The sequence below is a fragment of the Cyprinodon variegatus genome, unplaced genomic scaffold (genome assembly GCF_000732505.1).
Source record: "Cyprinodon variegatus isolate N-32 unplaced genomic scaffold, C_variegatus-1.0 Scaffold243, whole genome shotgun sequence".
Classification (NCBI taxonomy): domain Eukaryota; kingdom Metazoa; phylum Chordata; class Actinopteri; order Cyprinodontiformes; family Cyprinodontidae; genus Cyprinodon; species Cyprinodon variegatus.
In genome coordinates, this window is record NW_015150696.1 from 476,959 (window position 1) to 497,620 (window position 20,662).

The 20,662-nt window shown below is 36.3% G+C and overlaps 2 protein-coding genes across 4 annotated transcripts in view; one reads left to right on the forward strand and one right to left on the reverse strand.

Moving 5' to 3' along the window:
- The window catches only part of LOC107089206 (G-protein-signaling modulator 2-like), a 28,116-nt gene extending 8,859 nt beyond the window's left edge, over positions 1-19,257 (forward strand). The window contains exons 3-16 of one of the 2 annotated variants that reach the window (XM_015381859.1): positions 8,217-8,438; positions 8,594-8,729; positions 8,898-9,037; positions 9,994-10,117; positions 10,260-10,375; positions 12,628-12,783; positions 13,276-13,384; positions 13,560-13,722; positions 13,910-14,001; positions 14,080-14,259; positions 15,611-15,770; positions 16,167-16,352; positions 16,449-16,564; positions 18,534-19,255. In XM_015381859.1, coding sequence (XP_015237345.1) covers positions 8,217-8,438; positions 8,594-8,729; positions 8,898-9,037; positions 9,994-10,117; positions 10,260-10,375; positions 12,628-12,783; positions 13,276-13,384; positions 13,560-13,722; positions 13,910-14,001; positions 14,080-14,259; positions 15,611-15,770; positions 16,167-16,352; positions 16,449-16,564; positions 18,534-18,701 — 2,068 coding nt within the window. In that variant the 3' untranslated portion in view covers positions 18,702-19,255. Of the gene's footprint in view, positions 1-8,216; positions 8,439-8,593; positions 8,730-8,897; positions 9,038-9,993; positions 10,118-10,259; positions 10,376-12,627; positions 12,784-13,275; positions 13,385-13,559; positions 13,723-13,909; positions 14,002-14,079; positions 14,260-15,610; positions 15,771-16,166; positions 16,353-16,448; positions 16,565-18,533 lie in introns of both variants that reach the window. The other variant, XM_015381858.1, reaches the window with a different exon arrangement.
- A 70-nt stretch (positions 19,258-19,327) lies between these two features.
- Positions 19,328-20,662, reverse strand: part of LOC107089208 (mucolipin-3-like) — a 13,316-nt gene continuing 11,981 nt past the window's right edge. For both annotated transcript variants that reach the window (XM_015381861.1, XM_015381860.1), the window contains exon 14: positions 19,328-19,623. In XM_015381861.1, coding sequence (XP_015237347.1) covers positions 19,584-19,623 — 40 coding nt within the window. In that variant the 3' untranslated portion in view covers positions 19,328-19,583. The remainder of the gene's footprint in view (positions 19,624-20,662) is intronic.

Genomic DNA, 20,662 nt, shown 5'->3' on the forward strand with positions numbered 1-20,662 from the left:
GCACTTGTTCTTTAATGCCCAGGATTGGGTGTTTTGATATAATGATCAAAACACCCAATTCATCTTTGCTTCTGTATTATAAATTGATTATCTAGTATTTTTCAAAAAGTTTGGAAGTTAGTTTGCATATCACATGAACATTTATTGAGATTTATGTGTTTATAATTTAGATTGTATGGTGTTTGTACATATAATAGTAAAGTATCGCGTTGAAAAATACATTGCATCACCCTGTAGTCATTTAAACCTAAGCTTACAAGCCCCATCAAGTCAGTGAACCATCACCTCATTTACCCCTTGAATGAATTCCATTCTCTGAGGCTGGTTGCAACAAACTGAATGTTCCTGCAGATCAGTGATGCAATATGAAAACCAGGTGTTTGCTGATCTACATACAACTCTCGATTTTATGGAGCAGGATGCATGAAACATTAATAACTTGGATGATTTATGTTTTTGGGGTTTTTTTATATGCCAACTTGCAGGAAACACAATTAGTATTTGGAAGTTGTACTTTAAGAAGCACTTTGCGCTCCGTGGCTTTTCAATATTTTTGTGGTTCATTTATGCAGGATAGGTTGATTCCATCTGCTCTGATTTGTAACTCTTGCCTGGTATAGAAAGATTTATCTGGCTTAACTCACATGGCTCGTGCCATTCCTTAGGGGCAAAGTACTTGGTAGGTAACATATTGTTGCTTGCCCCACAGAGCGTGTTAGTCCAGAGTTCTTAATCACTTCAGACAAGTGGATTTCATTGGATTGTCAGCGGTGGAGTAGCGGGAAGCTTTAGTGTGGTAATTATTGTGCAATATGGACATTTATCTCACCTTGAATTAGTTATCTGGCTTTTATGCCCCTCTAGTATCTGCTCAAGAAATCACCACAAAACCACACAATTCTCTCTAATTGAATATAAATTATTACCCAGAGAGATATTTGAAAGGTCAAAAATTGAATATATTTTAAAGCTGAACCTTTTACATACTTCAGATTCAGCAAATACAGTAACGTCTGGTTTCACTAGAGCCATTCAACATGGCAGTAATCAACACCTCACTCTGCACTAATTGGAAGTAACATGTACCAGCAGGTGATTTATAGATCCCTGTTTATGAAGATTAATTGCTACAAAACCCCACACTTCTCAACGGAGCATATCAGCAGAGCATGTTGCTCTCACTTTAAATCATTTCAGCCTGCTAACGACATAAGGTTAATCTATGTTCACCCAAGCCAGAGGTCTGCGACTCTGGCTCAGGGATGTTAAGGTTGATGTAAACCCTGAGCGGATTAAGTCCTTTGTTTATCCGTGACAACCTCTTGGCTGTATGCTCATGGAGAAGGCTGCAGATCTTTAAGGATTTCTTAAATTATCGTTTGCTTTAGAAATTAGCACTGTTTGGTGCTATATTTTGTCTGTACGCGTTATGTGTATATACAAACAGGAAAAGAAAGTGAAGGCTGTTATGAAGAAAGAGCGACATTTGCTTCTGAAGGTTATTGAGAAGCTTGAAATGTCTGTCGTGTCCACCTGCCTTGAGTGTATCAGCATGAGAAGAGGAGACCGGTATGTAAGTCCATGTACTGTTGAATGCAGTCGGTACAAATTTAGTGTATTTAGACACAGTAATGCTTCATAAAGCCAAGTTGTTAGTTTTTGATGATTTTGGACAGAAAAAAAGTCTTTACTCTTAACATCCAAGTCTTTTCAAGCAGCATTTGTGTTAATATAAACTTCCCAGTTATGAACTTGGAATGGTTTAACAATTTAATTATTTCATTTAGATCTAGAAATTCAAAAAAAAATATATTCAAGTACAAAGAAAAACTTCTACATCTTGGTTATTTTTCATACAAGCCAAGAGAACTTCATATAATTATAGATATAGAACATAAAAGGCTCAAACATAACAGTTAATGAAAACATGTCCTCTTGGTGGCAAGGACAAGAAAAATGTTTGTTTTTCTTTTTGTATTTATAGTTGACTTAAGGCTGGACAGCTGCAGACTAACAAAATGACATAGTTTTGTAGCTGTAGGAGCAAAATAATAAATACTTGCTTCAATATATTTATTATTTATTGAACTGACAGGAATTATAGATGTTATTAGTATAGATGTGACCAAGTCATTACTTTCCAAGACACAAGTAAGTCTTTGAACTTTTTAGGCTTAACGAATACTACGTTCAACCCATAGTCTTCTAATTTCATCATTAACAAGTTATACTGACCCAAGATTATTGACAGGAGGAAATCATGTTTTATTTTTACAATTGTTTTGCACGGTAATATATTTTACTTTAATGAGAGCATAAAGTCATTTGAGGTCAAATGCTCAAACAAAAGTCAAGTCTTAACTCACCTCCGCATATGAGGTTTTATGTTTGTTAGGTTGGTTAGTTTGTTGGGATTCTTACCATAATCCAGATCATATTACGTCTACAGGAGGTTTTTAAAGGATTCTTTAACATTTAAAGACACAGGTATTAGGCGGAACAAGCCGCTACCCCCTGAACCAGAGGATGGCAGCAGTGACTATTCACAGCTTGAGCACAAGACTCAATGTCAGGACGTATTATGCAGAAGACAAAAAACACGAGAAAGGGAAGCGTTGTTGCTTTGTTAGGATTTCTTAAAAAGTTATGAAGAGATTTTAAGGATTATTAAGGATCCTCATGCAGATTAACAATTCATTATTATCTGGTAATAATCCAGATTATGTGAGAATTTTAGGTTAAGTCCCAATATATCTGTGCTCTCTAAATGCGTTTCCAGCTAAAAAATGTGACTGCGACAGCATTTGGCTGTAGCTGTCCATTTGTTTTTGTTTGTTTGTTTTTCTCCTTTTGAAGATCCTGTAAAAAACACCATTGCAATATTTCAGTCAAGTCCTGCTGGAGCTTCAGACGTCCAATTCTGTCAATATGTAATTATGGCAAGTTTGGTGTGGTTGTTTAGATTCAGATCAGGGCCTATAATCACCCCAGGATTTCTGGCTTTGTCTGAGCTTCTTAAATCAATGTACTGAAGTTGTTATTGACTTGTTATTTATGCTTTCATAGTTGATAAAACCAACAATGTTCAAGCGATGTTCAAGCAATCCACAACACTTCATCTTGAGGCATTTTTACAGTAACGATTGAAATCATACAGTCAGATTGTTTAAATGTTTTCTATCTAAGGAAGACCAGTTGATTGCATCAAGTCATTGACTATATAGCAGTTGCTCCTCCTGGATGAGTATGTGAAAACAGTAGATATTTGTTTGCATTATGCCATTGACTCTACAGCAATCTCTTACATTGAGCATGCATGCAGTAACAGTGGAGGCGTTGTGTGAGCAGCCTTCTGCTGAAGCCGGGTTGGATTTAAATACACAGAAGCTGACACATAAAAGCAACATAGAAGCACTGATCTATACAAATCTTATCTGTTAGAAAAGGCAAACTAGCTGCAGTGTACAAAAAGTGAATGTTACTGGACTGTGGGCACCTGGTGAAAGACTAATATAGTTGTGTTTTATGTAAACAGAACTGAGAGATGGAACGTTATAGTACTGCTATGCAAAATCCAAGGTAGCTTAATTATCTAGGTAATGATGAAGAGATGAACAGTGGATTTATCGTTACATATCGACCCTCAAAACATATCTTTCATGAAGATGTGATTTAGGACGGCTGAGCACTGCCAAAAATACCAACAAAAGCATTTAGGTGGGATTAATAAAATATGATCAACTGTAGAACGCTGCAATCAGATAACGTCTGAGGTTCATTAAAAACTAAATTAAGTTTCTCTATTGTAATGTTTACAAAAACCTGATTGATAAAAATCCAAAATGTTTTTCAGTGATATAAATCAGTTTTGTAAAAAATATATTTGATTGACAGATGCAGAGTAGAATAGGAGCCAGTCTTAAATCTACTAATTAATTCTCTTAAACCTAACCATAATTGTAGGACACAAACATTCCTAGTGTGATTAAATAAAATTTGTATTAAAGTCCAAATTCAGCTAAAGCATAATATTTTAAGTTTAAACGTAATCCAATTGTCTTCTGCTTAATAGCTTCATTTACTGAACATATATTTGAAATAACAAAAATTCAAGTTGTTAACTGTATTGCAATTAACTCTTGTAGAGTAAATAGAATAATGTACAGCTCATGTTCTTCAACTGAATTCTGGTCTTAAAATAGACAGTTTGAAGGATTTGAAACAGGATTGGGCAAGAAGGTCACGGGTTTGATTTCTGCATGGAGTTTGCATGTTCTCCCTGAGCATGCGTGGGTTTTCTCCAGGTTCTCCAGCCTCCTCCCACTGTCCAGAAAACATGACTGTTAGGTCAAATGGCTTCTCTAAATTCTCCTTAGGTGTGAATGTGTGCGTGAATCGTTGTTTGTCTGTGTTGCCTTGTGAGGGACTGGCGACCTGTCCAGGGTGTACCCCGCCTCTCGCCCGTAGACAGCTGGAGATAGGCACCAGAACAACCCACTTGGGATTAAGGGTGTTGAGAAAATGGAAATGGGGTTAAAGGTAAATTGTGCCCCTGAATCTCCTTTTATTGCCCAGAAAAAGAGTAAATCCTCTTCCAGCATGTGTGATTAAATTTGTTTAATGCCATTTTTTTATCACTTGGACTTTTACACATTTTTTTTTTTACTTTGTTCCAGTATCACTGCTAGAATGTTTACACCTCTTTATGTAGTTTGTTTTGACTTGAATGTTGGTCAAACTAGCAAACTTTGGTCAAAGCATCTTAGTGACACTTTCTTGTCTGTATGAGGGTATTGAGAGCATAAAAACAACACCAAATGGATGACTATTGTTTGCAGGGTAGTTATTGATATTTTAGCAAATGCAGAGTTTCAGGTTAAATAAGTATTCACAAGCTTTGAGTTAGCAATATGTACTTAAAGAATGACTAATTGTATGACTAGTTTTCGGGATGTACAGCTTTGGTACACCGTAATTTCCCCCCTAAATTTCACAAAGTTGGAAAAGACAGGATCGTAATTTGGATGAACTAACTGCAGAGATGATGTTTTAAGGTTGACTTTCTCACTTAAAAACATATTAAAGCTACTTTTAAATCAACGTATCACAGAGAATATAGCAAAACCGCTCTCTGCCATTGTACACAGGAGCAGCACAAGCATCAGATGCATCTATACACACTTTACTGAATATAATCAGCAGGCGCTTTTTTGATGCTGAAAGCATGTGCTATGTGAACGTAGCATTACACTTTCTGATGTTTTGAATTAACCTATGAAACATAATATTGTATCTGAAAATGATCTCATGTCTTCCTTAGAAAAATTTACACCTCTAGTCAAGCACACATACCTCCCGTAATCAGGACAATAGTAGTGTTGTAACAAAGAAAAAAAGTTAGCTGCATTCCACCTCAAAATGCAGGAAATAGCTTTTCAGAGAGTCTAAATTTCAAAATGTTCTGGAGGAGGATACCCCCCTACTGTATAAGGTGTATATCCTATGTAATATTCCCAGCTAAAAGCCTGAGTATTCACGTTATTATCTACAATGGATTGGATTTCAGGGAGGCCTGTCTGGAATCAGTTTATATCCAAATACAAATAGAAAAAAATTAAGCAGAGAGACCTTTATGCTACTCAAGCAAAGTTGCAATGCCCTTTTTTAATTTAAGACCCAAGTCGGATACTGTTTCTAATCTCTGGTACGTTTCCTTAAATGAATTAAAAGCTTACTGTGGTCACTTGAGCGCTTTCTCTGCTGTCCAAAGACCTGCAGTGATTAACAATTAATCTGAATCAAAGCTCCATATGTTGGCTAGGCAAGTTGAAACTCAACACTGACAAAGGAAAGCAATGAAACCAATTGTTTTGGTTGAATTCACACAAAAACAGGGCAAACCAGCTTTCATAGAGGATTGGGTTGGTTCATATGCTTTCTACCGTCACCTTAGAAAGCCATAGAAAGCAAAAGTAACTGGTTGGTTACTTTTGTTTAGTTTGATCTTGTCCCAAATTAACTTCCCTCAATGAAGAAGAACATAAAATATTCACTTGTATTTAGTTTTTCTTTTGGGCTGGTCAGAGTTAGGGTATACAAACCATAAATGCATTATCACTGCATTGAACTCACTTTGAAAAAATGGTGCTCCTATTTAACAGTTTAGCCCAACTAAGCCCAAAGCTATTTATACTACAGGTACACCGATTATCAGGCGTTTAACATCTATGCCTGATATACGCTTTTTTTTCTTACATTTGACCAATTTAATTGACAATTCTATAGTATTTATCACAGTGTCATTACTATCATCTAAATGGAGGAAATAAAAACTATGTTGGCTTTAAAAGCAAAATTAGAATTGGCCTTAAAAATCACTTGATCTCTAAATCTGGCCCCTGGCAGATATAAAGTTAATGTAATGTTTCAATTTGAGCAGCAAGACCAAAGCTAAATCTGTAAGGAGCATTGAAAATAATTATGGGGATCATCATTTTTCTTTTCTCTTCATTCAAGAAGACTTTCTACAAACACCAGGAAGATTTAATTGCTAAATTCCCAATGGAAGACTTCCCTTTGCAGTTTAGGAAGGATATTGATAAGATTAACAATAATAAAAAGATCTAAATCTACATGATTGTTTTTATTTATTCTTTTTTTTTTTTAGAAAGGATACCCTGGTACATCGTTTTAAAACCATTTGGATGATGTTCTTCATTATTTCCCTATAGTGAAAAATGCTAATTTATTACATAAAGGCATTACCATGTGACAGAAGTGTTAATAATGTTGGGCTCCAATTTATATATTCAGCATCTTTTATCTTTTAAATCTTCTTATATTTCCATCAGAATGTTGTTGGGTTTTTTTTTTTATGTTCTTCTGTATTTGGAGGATACATTTTACTAACCGTAGAAAAACTAGGAAACTGGTAAGAGCGGAACATTTGTCAGCCGGCCTATATAGGAAATTTTAGATGCTGGCTAAAATGTTCAGATATTCATTTTTTTGTCTGATTATCGGACCGATGTTTCAGTTTCGGATCAGGACACCTGTAAGCTAAACCTTAGCAGTGTTTCTTACTGACCAACAAGTTTCAGGGTGCAAATGTAGTTACTGAGAATATAAAAAAAATGTCTAGATGATCCAAGTCTCTCATTCTTTCCTTGGTTTTATGAGTGAGAATGGCATGGAGAGTCCTATACAATAATTCTGTAGTAGTGCTGCAACTCTATAATCTAAATCTCTGCATTTCTTTTTATTTTGTCTCCGTCAGTTTGCTTAATATATGTTTTTTTCATAACAGTAGTAATTTTTGTTATTTTACATTTTAATACATTTTATTTCTAGGTATATTTTGCACATTTATTGCATATTGAATCTAGTTTTATTTTATTTACAGTGCATTGAATGCCTGTTACAAGTGAGCTATATACATTGACCGACTGATTAATAAATACTTTCTGTACTCCGATATATGTGTCATGATCACTGCTCATTTAGACAGTTACTCTGGCACGGCACACATTTATTATGACCATGTTATAACACTTGATTTCCTTTGTTGCACATAAGGGGAAAATTCTCGTAACCTTCTTTCAGTCAGCTGTTTGTTAGCTTACAGCATCAGATGGGGGACCTATACTTATTAAGGCCATATTATTGTCATAATGATGTTCACAGTGGAAACTCTTTAATTATCTCGAACAGATTCAGAGCTGCATTAATACCTTCCTGTGTTATTAAATGCCACTGGTTGTATGGTTCAAAGTCATTGAGACCTAAGGCGTTATATCTGTGTGACACATCCAAAAAGACCCAGAGCAAGTTCTGAAATAGCGCTTCTCTCCACGGATACATTTACTTAGCATTTAAAATAAAATGCAAAGTACATATTTTCAGTCTGGGGTAACCTTGGCATTTTTACAACTTCGTGGTCATGACAGGAAGGAAATTATTCATTCTATTTTGGATTTACAGCTTTTTGTTTCCTTGTGAAAGTTTTCACTACATAAGAAAGATTGTTCTGGGGGTTTTGTTCTCTATGGAAATCATATGAAAAGCAATCGGTTGTTCCTGCAGTTTCATTTACTGAACAGGTCGTTTTCTAAAATCAAAGAGAAGCATTTGATCGGTTTCAATCAAGTAGCTAAATGTAGGATCCACATGATCCCTTTGTGATTTGTTCTCAGAGCTATCTTTATTTGTTTCTGCAGGATGGAGTCATCCTGCCTGGACTTGGCTCTTGAAGGTGAGCGGCTCTGTAAGGCGGGTAACTATCGCGCCGGCGTGTCTTTTTTCGAATCAGCCTTGCAAGTTGGAACAGAGGATCTTCAAATTCTCAGCGCCATCTACAGCCAGCTGGGAAATGCCTACTTTCACCTACAAGAATATAATAAAGCGCTAGAGTACCATCGACATGACCTTACTCTAACTAGGTAAACATCTAAACAATGTTGTGGGTTTGGACTCCGCATAGGAGGGCATGCATGCGTGTATATAGTCTGACAAAGTTTGTTAAGCAACTTTACAAATAGAATGTTCTCTTATATACTTTTTTCATCTATTGTCTTTCTTTTATTTGTAATCCCAGAACAATTGGAGATGAACTTGGAGAAGCTAAAGCTAGTGGCAATCTTGGAAACACATTAAAGGTTTTAGGAAGATATGGGGAAGCTGTCGTTTGTTGCCAAAGACATTTGGATATTACAAGGGCCGTGGTTGATAAGGTGGGTCACATTTGGGTGATGTTTTTCAGTGTAGAAGTCTCTGGACTTTCAGAGGGTCCAGTCTGCATGCAAACAAGAAAAGCTGATATGTCTGTGTATTTTAAGTATATAATTACAGCCATCGTCTCTGTGGTTTCTGTCTGTGAAAATGTGATGTGCGTGCTGTAGGTTGGGCAGGCTCGAGCGCTGTATAATTTTGGAAACGTTTACCACGCCAAGGGTAAGAGCATCTGCTGGAGTGGAACAGAGCCAGGAGATTTTCCAGAGGAGGCTAGAATTGCCCTCAGGAAAGCAGCACATTACTATGAGTAAGTTTGTATTGCTGTTCATGATGTATTGTTGCACCATGAAAAGCCTCTGGAATTCTGTAAAGGCTTTGATGGTTTGGGTGTCGCTCAAATTCATAATATCCTTCGTATCTATCTTCTAGGATTTTTCATACATCATTGCTCTGTATTAAGCAAAGGCTTCAGGATGTATCTTTCCACTTCAAAGCAAAATGTTTCTCTTTAAAAATAAAATCAAGCCAGAAAACCAAACCTTCCTTTCTGCTGTTTCTGCCCAACAACCAAGGACAAATGGATAATTGGAATTAGGCGATCCAAAAGGAAAAATTGAATAAATAATTCTGGCACATGTATGCAAAGCCACATAAGGCTTTTCCCAATTTGTTTAAATGTCAAAGAGTGAAGGGTTTGTCTTATTTATATTTATATATATAAGTTAAAAAAAAAATATATATATATATATATTTTACTTGGCAAAAAAACAGTTTAAAATTCAGAGAATATGTCATCTCTTTAACGCCTGTGGCTTCCTTACAACTTTTTATAGCCAGGAATAAGCTAGCAAGAGCTTGTAGGAATAGCCTGGTAATTGTTCTGTAGTATAGTTGTTACACGGTGCATGTTAAGGCAAAAACGACTTGGCTCTTACAGTATGTGTTTGAGCCTTGTGCACCTTTTATTCCCGTTTCCAAGCACTTCACAGGATGGCATAGAAGTGAAGAATTTACTTACTTTCACAAAATCCTTTTATTATCACTGATATTAGACCAATAGATTATGTGATTTTCTGTTTGCCAGCACACATGACTGTGTGTGACTTCTTCTGTTGCTGGTAAAAAATAAAACAAATCAATTATTCTGTAATTGTATAGTCAAAATTTAATATTGAAGGTGCAATGGAATTGCTTTAATAGCAGCTTGGATAGGGTGTGGTATTGTCTTTGCTTCTTTTTAATTCTTATTATTTTTAACCATAGAGCCAATCTGTCCCTAGTGAAGGAGTTGGGTGATCATGCAGCTCAAGGTCGGACCTATGGGAATCTTGGGAACACCTACTATCTCCTGGGTGACTTTGAAAATGCCGTAGCTGCTCATGAAAAGGTAGGCTTTAGTCCATTTTTGAGATAAATTGCATGTTTGGTTATGTTTCATTCATATACAAGCCTCCTAACAAGCATAACGAGCTGGTTAAAACCTGGTGTCAGGGCAGTCATCCTTTCCTACTGTTTGCTCTGTTATCCAGCGGCTTCTCATTGCTAAAGAGTTTGGTGACAGGTCTGCAGAGCGGAGGGCTCACTGCAATCTCGGGAACGCATACATATTCCTGGGCAAGTTCGACATGGCAGCCAGTCACTACAAGTGAGTAAAATTGAGGCTTAGTGTCAGGTTTTCTTACTAGTTGACAAAAAAAGAACTATTATCCATTTGCCATTATCTGCAAGATCATCTCAGTTATTTTCACTTATTCTTACCCTATTTCAGTAAAGGAATGCTGTAGAGAATTATAATAGATTAATATGTTTTAAGAAGGTATTCATATTCTATTTGCTATTGTTTTCTCTCTAAATAACAAGATTATGACTTTCATCTTATGAATACTGCAACTTTGTTTTCTCAGAAACTGCAAAACTACTGTACACAAAACCATTTTGCAGCTCGCCAGCTGATGTCCATGCAAATTTTGATATATTTTAGGACAAAATTTTCACTGATAAAGGGTAATAATTATGGTGTAAACAAAGATGCATATATATATATATATATATAATTTTTTTTTTAACTAGCCATAGTATTTTGCTTTAAAACTTAAACGTGGCCAAATACAGCAAGTGTTTTAAGGGAAAGGTCTTATTAAACATTTCTTATTGCACCCAAGAAAATTTTTAAATTACACACTTCTTATACCAAGTAAAATGTTTGGGAACCTTTTTTTAGCACCAACAATAATACGTTTCATGCAGACATCAGAGTTAGGGTTTACTTTTTCTCATAAAAATGTTGCATATTTAATTTATTGCTGTGTAGGTACAGAGAGAGAAAGAATTACAATATAATTCCCCTTCGTTTAAAGTTATAAACAAGGCCCCTAAGTCATTTTAACTTGGTGGTTTTGGACCATATTATAAAAAGTTTTCATCCCACCAGTGTTCGCCTTAATATAAAATTTCTGTTTTAAGAAGAATAAGCTGTTTTTATTGGCCCTATTCTTATTATCTAAGAAACTAAATTCCTTGTTTTCTAATAAAAGCTAACTTAAAAGAACTGAATCAAGTATTTTATATGGAGAGAATACTTGAGTTTTCCTTATAAATTACATTACTGAAAAAATTAACTTCAATTTTAAAAATCTTTGGTATGTTTGTATGTTCTTTTTTTGTTTGTTTGTTTTTTTTTTTGTTTTTTTTTACATAAAAGCTAAATGGAGAAAATGCTAAATGGGGGGGAGTGATGCCCTAGTGGTTAGTGCATTGCGCTTGGGTTCCGGAGGTTCTGACTTCAAGCCCCACTCATTCCCACAGCCTCCACTCTGGCCCCCTTAGCAAGGCCCCCAACCCCACACCGCTCCCAGAGGGACGCACAGTGGCAGCCTCTTTCTCCCCAAGGGGATGGATTAAATGCTGAGAGTGAATTTCATTCAGTTTCAGCTGAAATGGTCTAGTTTGGATGATTAGGTTATCACACCAACTGAGGGGCATTTTTGGCATATCTTCAAGTAGTAAATGTTAGCTATTTATAACTGGTATCTTGAATCGTTTTTGTGCAGAACCCTGCAAAAATTCGATTTTTATTAACATTGTGGCAGCTAAAAGGACCTAGTTTTGTGTTCAGCTACACTGTAGACTGCAAAAACAATCTAGAAATAAGCAAGAATTTTTTTTAAATTAGGTGTATTCACCATTAATTTAAGTAGGTAAATAAGATTATTTGCCAATGGAATGAGTACATTTACTCTTAAAATAATATAATGAAATAATATACACTTGAAATAAAACAATGCAATATTTTTTCCTATTTTAAATGTAAATTTTCTTCTATTGGAAATGTGTCATACTTACCTCCTCAATTCAATAAAAAAAGCACTTATTTTAAGAAAAAAGTGCATGTAACATTACCAATGACCCCTCACACCCCCATCATGGACTGTTCTCCCTGCTGTCCTCTGGGAAGAGGCTTCGAAGCATCCGATGCAGGTGCAGCAGATTCCGAAACATCTCCTTCCCCTCCGCCATCAGACAGCTGAACTGTTGAAAAAACTCTAAATCATGTCACAGACTCACTGACAACACCAAACTAAAATTCATAATAGCACCATATATATAGTTAATGGTCTGAACTTCCATATCACTGTGTTTTGTTTTTTGCACCATGATTTTTACCCCCACGCTGTTTAAATTTGATCACTGCTGCATGTTTAAAAAGATTCCCAACCGATTTGATATATCTTTAATTATAGAGTTATTTTATTCTGTACAATCACAGATTTTAAATTTTTTTGTGTATCATAAAACATGCTAACAAAAAAAAAAATGAAAAAGCTGATGTCTATCACTCTTCTTCACTCATCCCTGTCTGTCTTTGACCTCATTCCTCCCTGTCTCTTCGGCCCTCAGGAAGACTCTCCAGCTGGCCAGGCAGTTGAAAGACAAGGCAGTGGAAGCTCAGGCATGCTACAGTCTGGGCAACACCTACACACTGCTGCAGGACTACGAGAGAGCCATAGATTATCATCTCAAACATCTGGTCATTGCTCAGGACCTAAATGACCGGTATGCAATCAGCAACATTTGTTGGTTGCTTTCCTGTGACTTTCTTTGAAGTCTGAGGATGGAGGTGGTCCTCAAACTGAATAAATTTTAGCGTTAGAAGGAACGCCCACAATACTAATCTGGAGGCAGAGTGACATGAAATGGGCCTTTAAATACTATAATCTGATGCATGGTTCAAATATCAAAAATACATAAACGTGTATATATATCTTTTAAGTTACTTTAAGTAAAACAGTACATATAGTATATAGGCAAACTTTACAAATTAACTTCTTTCCTTCCATCAGTCCTGAATACTGTATGTAATAAAGTACAGAAACATGGGGGATATAAATGTGCTTTAAAAATCTTGCAAATCACATCTAATTTTCTTATGCACACTGAGAATTTTTGGCTCTGTAAAATATGTACCCACATTTTAGATTGTTGAGATAAGAGCTTTTGCTTCTTGCATGTCAGTTACAGTTGCTAAGCCGGTTTTTCTCCCTGCAGAGTGGGTGAAGGAAGAGCGTACTGGAGCTTAGGAAATGCCCACACTGCCCTTGGGAATCATGAGAGCGCTATGTTATTCGCTGAAAAACATCTGGAAATTGCCAAAGAGGTGTGTGTTTATTCTTCACCTCCCATTACATGGTTTTTTCTCTGTAACATTTCTGAAACCACAACTCCCTCTGGTGGTTTTAAAGTAAACTGCATGTGCATTTGTGGGATGTTGCATGTTCCACAGCGGCAGTCTGTTTAATCCAATTTCCGTTGTTCCATTTTTAATGGTACAGACCGGAGATAAGAGCAGTGAAGTGACCGCCAGGATGAACTTATCTGACTTACGGCTCGTGGTTAACTTAAAGTCAAACTCCAGCTTGAATCACATGTTCAGCAACAGTAATACCAACAACTCTGGGTTGGCAGAAAATATTCAGGGCTACATCACCCTGCCAGGTAATCAATGCTTCTTTGGGTATTTACCTTTACCGTCGGAACATTCAAATGCTTTCAGCTGCATTTTGTTGCAGGAAATAGCCAGAATTTAAACTCTGGAAAAGATTTCTTTGATTTTACCGTTTCTTTATGTGCTTGTAAAACTATTTAAACTTCGCAAAAAGTTACATTTTCTTTTTTGCTTTAGGGTGTAAGTCATCTTTGAGAAGGAAAGGGAGCGGAGAAACCATGGAACGGAGTCAGAGTCCCAATAAAACTGAGAAAGAAGAGCCACATCAGGTATATAAAAGATATTACTTGTTCAAGTAATCTGTGTTGATGAATATGTTGTGTAAAAAGTCATCTTTGTCTGTGTAGGACTGGGACGGGCATCTCTTTCCCGGCTCATCAAAAAACAACACAATCAAGGCATCTACTAAGCTTTTTCTCTTCCACCGACTGAAAAGCAAGAAACACAAGAACAGCAAATCTAAAGAGAACTTGGAAAACTGCAGTGAGCACGCAGTCCCGGAGCAGGACTCGCCTGTCCCTTCTAAGGTATCTACCAAATACACAAATCCATTATGACCCATAACGCCTACATTACCAATCCTAAATGTATTATCAATCATTTTCTCTCTAAAAGAATTGTGATCATCAAGAAGCTTTTAATCTTTTTATGTTTTTATTGGGTTTTTTTTTTAAAAAATGCCATTTCTCAGAAGTACATCACGGCTGCCACTTTGTAAAGTAAGATACGGATGAGATCATTAGATTTTTTTTTGGATTACAAATGAGTGTTTTCTTCTTAAATCAAGAAATGTCTCCAAGGATATGTGTCCTTGAGCAACAAGTTAAAAAAGCAACAGATGAGGCCAGCAAGGAGCTGAGCTTACAATGCAGTCCTTCAGAGGAGAATGGCACAAAAGAGAAAAAAATTAACACAAAAAGGTCACTGGTTAAAAAAAAAAAAAAACTGCAGCAAAGTTATTTTGCAAAATGATATAGTTTGCATTCAGGCTTTTTTTTTTTTTTACACAACTACACCGTTGGGGTTGTGATATATGTTGATAGAGCTGCATTAATATCAATGGGCATAAATCAAAAATTATATAGTTTGTCCAGATTATTTTTTTCTTTGTTGTCAAAAAAAAAAAAAGGTGTTATAGCCACTATGTAAGTCTTTACATTTTAATTGCTTCTTGCTGTGGGGGATCCTGATTCTAGTGCGCTTAGAGAAATGGTGTCTGTGTTAGGAGCTAGATTTTGGTTGGGTCCCATTTACTGAAATCAAAATGAAAACGAATGACTGTCCAAAATCCAAGGTGGTATGACAGTAGGTTGGAAGGTTGACCCATTATGGTAAACTGGAAAGTATGGTGAAGGTGAACTAGTCTGTCGCTACGAGGGAGCAGCAAAAACCTCATGACCTCCCATCATGAAAAAAATTAAAAATATATAGGTCAGAATGTTGACCTGTTTGTAAACAAAATACTGACTCCAAAACCCAACAAAACATATAAATAAAAACTGCATAAACGGCTCCTTACAGGTTGAAAGAAATTCAATTTAAACTATCATAAACCTTTCAAAGCCTCTGATATGAAGTGATTTCTTTACTGACCTTCAGATTTTTTTAAACTACATAGTAGTTCAATAAAGTCATTTCTAAGGTAATTGGATTAAATGTCTCTGCAAAAAGGAATAAAGACTCTTCATACTTTCATTAGTCAGAATTTTATGTAGCCTAATAATAAATGAACTGATTGACGAGTCACTGGAATTTACAAATGTTTAGTTCTTGGCCAGTCGACCACCTCAAATAACTGATGTTCTTTTTTATGTTTTTTTTGTTCAATCGTTTTTTTTTATATCTATCTTGTATGTTATTTTTTTTTTAACCCCATAGTCAACAGCCCATGATACCATAGGGGACGACAACTTTTTTGACCTCCTCTCCCGTTTCCAAGGGAACAGAATGGACGACCAAAGGTGTACACTGGATGACCAGAGCCCTCCCTCCGCCCCATCCTCCCCTTCCTCTAGCTTACCCGTAGCTGAGGGGAAATGTGAGTGTGTCCTGTTTTCATGTGTTCACACCATATGTGTTAACAATTATCTTCTAAATACATTTTAAAGATCTGGTTAACTAGGTTTTGTTGTAGCCTTTCCTGATTAAAATTATTTTGTTTTTGATAATACCCACTTCAGAGAAGGCTTTGCCACTCCTGCACATATGGTATGAATGCAAAATGTCGACATTTATTTCATATAGTGATACTCCACCCAAAGTCTATCTATTTTTATCCTCCAGTGAGGAAATCTATATTGAATCATGACAGTATTGTTAATGTATTTTGGGTGAAATATTACTTTGAAATTGAGAAAATCTAATTCCCTCCAAATCAAAAAAAAATGTTTGGGTAATAAAAATGTTCTTACCTGCCATAGTTTTCTGTTTTTAGGTATTTCAGAACACGAAACTCCATCACAGGATCCTGGTCATTTCCTGGAGCTGCTGGCCAGCTCCCAGGCCCGTCGTCTGGACGACCAAAGAGTCAGCCTCAACCAGTTTCCTGGCTTGCGTCTCAACAGCTGCAACCAGCCTCCTACACCCTTCACCTCCAGCAAAGACCAGGCACAGTCTCAAGGTGATTCATATAAGAGGTTTAATCCGTTCTGTTAAACCCTTTTTTTTTTTTAAATCACCGTTCACATCATGATACCAGCTTGTTTTGTCTTTATAGCACTAGTCTCAAGTGCAGATACTCCTCACGCACCCTCCCTGTACAACCACCTCGAGGACAGCGCTGAAGGGCCAGAAGGAGATGAAGTCTTCTTTGACATGCTTGTAAAATGCCAGGTAAGGAAGAAACCCAATTAACAAGGCAAGAGAGTTGGTAGTGTTGCTTTATTCTACAAAGTTTCAAATAACGTTTTTAGCCCTAATGGTTCTAAATTCCTCTAGCCCAAAAAACACACATGCTTAAAATGTATTTACACTTGGCTTATAATTCCAGGTGACTATTAGCAAATTGCTGAGGAACAAAACAACTTTAGTTTTGATTGTCAACCTTATAGGCTTTGCTGCATATCATCCCACTTTGTCTCTATAGAAGTTTCTTGTCTGAATCCTGTGAATAAATGGTGCTAGGACCCCACATTTTTAAAGAAATGGCTTTTTAAAGGGGACTATGCTTTTAAAACGTTTCTTTTTATATGTAAATTATTCATTTGAGTTCTAAATAAAGTGGAAATGGTACTTTTGTGTCTTACATCCTCATTATTATACCTCCACATAACCTTTTTTTGTCTCAGTTGTGAAGAGCTTCAAGAGCACCCCATTTATCTGTGGTCTTGAAATATAAATGAGGTGCTTTACGCCTCGCCCCCTTACAGGGTGCCGACCCGCTACGTCCCCCAGGACCAGCCAGGCTTGTAGTTTTCTAGCCGAGAAACATTTTGTGGCGAACAAACTTATATTGGCTTACCTAAAAAAAGTGCCAGTCATCCTCATAAAGTTGAGGGAAGAGACCCATCAATAAGCCAAAGCCTTTCAGCGATTCCCTCCTGGTAAAGGTAGTGATTGAAGAAGCAATTGCCCCTAAAGTGCCCGGCACAGAAGAATGTGATTTTGTCCAAAGATTCGGGTATGTTCTCTCGAAAAATTAAATATAACCAAAACCAACAAGGAGCCCCCAATGGTAGGTGGTGTGATGCCTGGCCGCCTTTTACAGCTGCTTTTTGTATCTCTCCTTCTGTCTCCTTGAACCCCTGTCGGCCTCGGCAGATGGCTGCTCACACAGAGCCTGATCCTGCTGGAGGTTTCTTCCTGTTAAAAGGGAGTTTTTCCTCTCCACTGTCGCTACAAGCATGCTTAGTGTGAGGGATTGCCTTTGAGTCAATGAGTCAATGCAATCAACTGGTTTTCCTTAGATACAAAACTTTGAATCAATTTGACTGTATGATCTGGTTGAACTGTAAAGTGCCTTGAGACGACGTGTTGTGAATTGGCGCTGTATAAATAAACTGAATTGAATTGATGACTTAGGTCTGGTTTATGCACCCAACAGCAAAGCATTTAGGCTTGTCTACTACTTTTGGCAATCCGTAGCGTGGAATCTCTTGGACAAAAAATGCAAAGAGGTCAATAAGCTTGGCAGATTGTCAAAGCTGCTAAGTAAAAAGTCGGTGGCCATATTTTGTATTTACGCTGTAGGGACAATGACGTCATAGATATGAAAACGTCACAGATAAAGTCAAATTCAAATGGAGCCTAAAATCTCACCCCAAACATTCTGCAAAAATATTTCTGCTGCACCCAAAGGCCTTAATTTGCAATGTTCTTCATTTATAGAGGCTCAAAATACAAATTAGCATGTATAAAAAGGTAAAAAAGTGGATTTTGCATAATATGTCCCCTTTAAGTCATGTTGTTGTTCCTTAAACTGTTAAGGAACATATGATGCTCACCACTATGCTATACCTCAATGTTAAGTGTTAATATTTAATAATTATGAATCATGATATTGTTTTGTGGGCCCCCAAGATTTTTTTTTTATCCAAAATCCCAAATCTATCCAAAGTAAATATATTTTTTCCTCATTTGATAATAATTTATGTTTGCAATATTTGTTTTATTATTTAATGTATTTTATTATATTTTTGTCCATCAATTTGAAAGAAACTCATTTATTTTATGCCCATTTGAAAGTCTCCAGAATTCAGGGCATTGTTTAAATTTAAGCTTGTTTTCTTTTAATGATACCTTCTATTATAGAGATGAATTATTCATTTTCTTTAAGCTAAAAATTTTGATTTTGACTCTGTAGGGCTCCAGACTGAACGACCAGCGATGTGCTGCTCCAACTTCTACAGCTATGGGGCCGACGGTTCCAAACGAGGACTTTTTTAGTCTCATCCTGCGTTCCCAGTCTAAGCGGATGGAAGAACAGCGGGTCCCAGCTCCCTCCGGGGCCACTCAGACAAAACCCGGCTGACTATGTGCAGAGATTCAGGACCTAAAATGAAGTGGATTGACTCATGCCTTTTTCTGACAACATTCCTGAAAGTTGATGTAAAAAAAAAAAAAATTTAAATTTTATGAAGGGATCAAGATTTCAGAAGTGGCATAAAGGGAATTATTTTATTTTATTTTTTTGAAGAACTTCATATTTTTAGTTGATGGCCTTCATTTTGGGTAACAAACTGACTTTTCAATCAGCGAAGTCCTTCTCAGTGATGTCTGCTCACAATGGAGAATTACAACAAAATAATAAATTATGCAGGATTGAGACAACTAAACAAACAAAGAAGAATTTACTTATTTTTTTCTATTCCAGATGAATATATGTGAACTTTCAGTTTCAAAATGTACGTTTATTTTACATGCTGCTGGACAATGGAGCCTTTTACACTACCAGTTTTTTGTACAATACCTTTTTTAAGTTTTACTGTTTAAGGTCATCTTATGACTTGTATATTACGGTAACATTTTCTTTGCTCTGAAACAAACCTAGATGGTGATCCAGTGTGTTGTTTGGAGGCAAAATAGATTTTCTATTGATTCTTTCTCCTCACAGTAGAGAAATAAAATCTTTTTCAATTCACATGTTATCATTTTTATTGATTCAGTCGTGTGTAAAACTGTAGGATATCTCAAAGTCACATGCTTTGTATAAACATTTACATTTTATTTATCTACAATATCATATTTAAGTTTATTTACAATATAGCTTTACAGTAGGTCAAGTACAGCATCCTGTCATCAGTTCTGAGTTACTTTCTTTTCCAGTTCTACTTTTCTTGTAGCATTCGAAACATGTTTTTCACTTACAGGAATTCCCACAGGATAAAGTGCTCAGTAATCACACTCATAACCACTAAGCCTCTGATGTCAGCATCTCTTGATGATCGTTGCACCTGGAATAATGGAAATATAGCTCATCTTAATGTTTGTTAGAGCAGTTTATTATTGAAGACTGAATTTATAGACACCCATGTTGTTAACTGGTTGTCAAAATAATTGACAGCTGCGATTAAACCAATATCTTAACCCCCCTACTTTAAGGGAATATGGTTTTTAGGCTGAAGATCACAAACTTGTGGAACATCACCAATACTGTGTACATACAGTGGGTATGGAAAGTAATCGGACCCCTTAAATTTTTCACTCTTTGTTTCATTGCAGCCATTTGCTGAAATAAAAAAAAAAGTTCATTTTATTCTTGGTGTTCACTCAGTATCTCATCTTGACAGGAAAAAAACAAATGTAAAAAATGTTACAAATTTATTTAAAAAACTGAAATATCAAACGGTCATAAATATTTAGACCCTTTGCTGTGACATTCATATTTAATGCTGTCCATTTCTTCTAATTCTCCTTGAGATGTTTCTGCTCCTTCTTTGAAATGTTTAATTAAACTGATTGGACTTGATCAGGAGAGACACACCTGTCTATAAGGCCTGACCTAAATCCAATTGAGCATCTCTGGAGAGACCTGAAAATGGCTGTCCACCACCACTCACCATCCAACCTGACAGAACAGGAAAGGATCTGCAAGGAAGAGTGGCAGAGGATCCCCAAATCCAGGTGTGCAAAACTTCTTTCATCATTCCCAAGAAGATTCATGGTTGTACTAGCTCAAATGGTTGCTTCTAATCAATATTGAGCAAAGGGTCTGAATACTTATGACGATGATTTCATTTGTTTTTAATAAATTTGCAAAAATTTCTACATCTCTGTTTTTCTGTCAAGATGGGGAATACTTTCCGTACCGACTGTTATCATGGTCTTGGTTCTGCTGTTCTTTACTTTGCTCCTTGTTTTCTAGTTTTATTGGTTTATTTCCAGTTTTGTTGTTATTTCTAGATTTGTTAGTTCTCATGTTTTTCTGTTGTACTCTATTGCCCTCGTGTGTGTGTGTGTGTGTGTGTGTTCCTTTCCCCTTGGCTCCCTCGT